This window comes from Gekko japonicus, unplaced genomic scaffold (assembly GCF_001447785.1).
Source record: "Gekko japonicus isolate JY-2015 unplaced genomic scaffold, Gekko_japonicus_V1.1 scaffold85, whole genome shotgun sequence".
Taxonomy (NCBI): domain Eukaryota; kingdom Metazoa; phylum Chordata; class Lepidosauria; order Squamata; family Gekkonidae; genus Gekko; species Gekko japonicus.
Genome location: NW_015167531.1, coordinates 1,893,747 through 1,897,025, shown reverse-complemented (window position 1 = coordinate 1,897,025; position 3,279 = coordinate 1,893,747). Strand labels below are relative to the sequence as shown.

At 47.9% G+C, this 3,279-nt stretch overlaps 1 protein-coding gene across 1 annotated transcript in view; it reads left to right on the top strand.

The window, feature by feature from the left end:
• Nucleotides 1-3,279, top strand: part of WSB2 (WD repeat and SOCS box containing 2) — a 16,635-nt gene that overhangs the window by 9,128 nt on the left and 4,228 nt on the right. The window contains exons 6-7 of the mRNA XM_015413418.1: nt 343-515; nt 2,373-2,486. Coding sequence (XP_015268904.1) covers nt 343-515; nt 2,373-2,486 — 287 coding nt within the window. The remainder of the gene's footprint in view (nt 1-342; nt 516-2,372; nt 2,487-3,279) is intronic.

Genomic DNA, 3,279 nt, shown 5'->3' with positions numbered 1-3,279 from the left:
GCAGTTTTTAGTATTAGAGGGAAGGACCTCTCTTTGCCAGAGGACCTGAAGAGCCACTACCAATCAAAGGAGACAGTGCTGAGTTAGAAAGACCGATGCCTTGACTCTATATATAGGGCAGCTTGCTAAGTTCACCATGCAACAGGAAAAGCTGTGGCTCAGTGGCAGAGAACCTGCTTTGCATGCAGAAAGTCACAAGTTCAATCCCTGGCATCTCCAGGGAAAGAAACTCAAGTAACAGGTTAAAGGAAAGGAGTTTTGCCTTGTGCTGTTTCGGTCTTTTAAGACCCTCCATCCAATTCACAGCTTTGATTTCCCCCCCTCCCTCTTTCTCCTTTGCAGGCCCTCCTGTGGAGTATGCACTCCTACAGCCTCCTGAGGAAGCTGGAAGGGCACCAGGGCTGCGTCGTATCGTGCGACTTCTCTCCTGACTCGGCGCTCCTTGCAACCGCCTCCTACGATGCCTCTGTGATCCTATGGGACCCCTGCACAGGGGAGCAAATGAGATCCCTCTGGTAAGGGAGGCGGCAGTCCTCTAGGCCTTGGGGGGGCGGGGTTACAAGGCCGCCCTTCTCTTGAGGCAGAGTCCCTCCTGGTTACATTTGGGGTGCCTTTCCAGTTTTTACCAAAGAGCTGGGATTGGATCTCACAACTTGAACTTTCAATCAGCTGCAGGTTGGCTCCAGTTTTTGATTGGAGCCACCTTTCCCAGCCTCAGCTCTGCTATTTAAACCCATAGCACAGGCATAATAGTAAATCGAAACTGGAGCATCGCTCTACTTACTCTCCCCCCCCCCCCCCCCCCAGCCCGCAGAGCTTATGGAAAGAGGGGGAGGGAGATCTGATTAGGACTGTCCCACGTCACACAGCTTGGAACTCTTTGTGCCTTGCTTGAAGAAGAAAGCTTCATTTTGTGGCCGGAAATGTCCCTTTGATGTCTGTCCCCAAAAGGCTGTGTGCTACTTTAAAAGGCCTTAGCTGAGCCCCAGAGGCTTGCTAAGTAAAGTTGCGGCTCTCTCAAAGATTTCAATCAAGCCGCTGTCTTCATGGGACCAGGATCCCTGACATTCAGCTCAGATTCTTCTTTCTTAGTTCCAAAAGTGTGTCCCTGCTGGCCAGTCAGTTGAGAAGTCTAAGGTGCGTCAGTAGCTTTGTGTGTCACTCCTAATCCAGCTGTAGTTTGCTGATCTGTCACTAGGTGGGGCCTTCAATTCTCCATCTCCAAAAAGATGTCTTCTGAATTATATGCTACACTTCTGTGGGGTAAATACCCCTCTCCAGGGCCATTTAAGCTTCTTCTGTCCCTGCGTGGAGGTCTATATCCACTCTGGCGCTTGGGAAAGTAAGTTTCCGACAGCTGGCATATGGCTGTGGGGAAAGTGAGTTGGGTTGAGAGAACCCCCAACCTGACTCATGGAGAAATGTGCTGTGTGGTTCAGGCCTTAGGAGAAAAGCGGCAACCAGAACGATCGCAGGGGCTTACTTACAATGCCATGTTTTAAGTCTTTTTCTTAAAAAGCAGTGCTTTTAAGGGGAGAGTCTGGGAAGAGGTTTATGAAATCACAACTGGTGTGAATAGAGTGGATGGAGAAATCCTTCTTTCAACACAAAAACCAAAAAAACAGACTGGTTGGCTGCATATTCAGGGTGTGGGTGTGTGTAAGGTACTATTAAGTCGCAGTTGACGTACGGTGACCCCGTAGGGTTTTCACTCTCAACACAAAAACCAAAACAGACAGACTGGTGGGCTGCATATTCAGGGTGTGTGTGTGTGTGTGTGTAAGGTACTGTTAAGTCGCAGTTGACTTACGGTGAACCCGTAGGGTTTTCAAGGAAAGGCGAAAAAGGAAAGGACTTCATCACACAAGGCATAATTGAAGGTGTGGGATTTGCTGTGGTCGCTCCTGGCGTTTAAAGAGAATGAGACAAGAAGGTTATGGAGGAGAGGTCCATGACTGACTGTTAGCCACAACTGCTAAATGGAACCTCTATGCTCAGAGGTGGTATCTGAATTCAGTTGCCCTCAAACACATGAAGCTGCCTTAGACTGGGCCACACCACTGTCCCATCCAAGTCAATATTGCGTAATCTGAGTAGCAGCTGTTCCTCAGTGTCTCAGGTAGTGATCTTTCACATCCCCTCCTACCTAATTTTACTGGCGTTGTCAGGGATTGAACCTGGGACCTCCTGCATGTGAGGCAGCCAAGCCAAGCCTCTGCCCTACCCTGAGCAGGAGATGAATGTTACTTTCCAGGCCCTGCCTTTGGCCTTTCCCAGAAACATCAGGATGCTGGACTAGGTGGACCTTTGATCCGGAGGGATTCTCCCTGCAGATCTGAATAGATGCGACTTTTCTCCTTATTTCTCCACAGCCACATTCCATTGCAGTCGTCGCTGGACCACAACAGTGACTACCACGCCAGCTCCTTGCGGTCTGTATGCTTCTCCCCTGAAGGACTTTACCTTTCAACCGTGGCAGATGACAGGTGAGAGCTTCAAATGACAAAGTGCTCACACCATACAGATCACAAAGCGTTTTCCAATCTCAGGGGAAGATGCTTGGCAACTTAGTTGGTCTTCTCCCGAGATGCCATTGCTCCTGCTAAGATCCGTCAATGAAAGTCCTTTGCCTGAAAGCGGCACTGTTCAGTGCTTTATGTTTGGGTCCTGGGGTGAGGCTGAGAAGAGGTGACTTTCTTAATACTTGGATCTGTATGTGCAGAAGAACGAGACAGTAGAATGGGAGTGACCCACTGCAGTTGGCAATTTTCAGCTTTTTTTTTCCCATCCCCCTAGGGGGAGGTTTTTATTGTTTTTTTTTTTCAGACTACAAAACTACAACAGAAAATATAGGAAAGGGAACTACGTCTAGGGAATAAAGAAAAAAGACCCATAACTAACTAAAAACCCAAGAGTAGGAGATCATACATCAGCTTAACGCCATGCTATTTTCAAAAAGCTACTAATAATACAATGAATTTAGTCGGTTATGCTAGATTAATTATCGTTTAACCATCCCTTTTAACTGTTTAAAGAAATTCCCAGAGCATCCCCAAGTTATTTCAACATTTTTTCAGGCACAAATCAGAGTCCTTCAGCCCTTATTTATTCTTATATTTTCTAATCCTCAGTTTATAAGGGCTTTTGGGGGCAGCCGCCCCCTTTTCCGAAGGGGAGTCCTCGTCCGAAGACCCCAAGCCCAACTCGTCATCCGATTTGCTTTCTTTTTCCTCCTCTTTGCCCTCTTCTGGTTCCCCAAGCTGTGTCCGCAGAAATTCA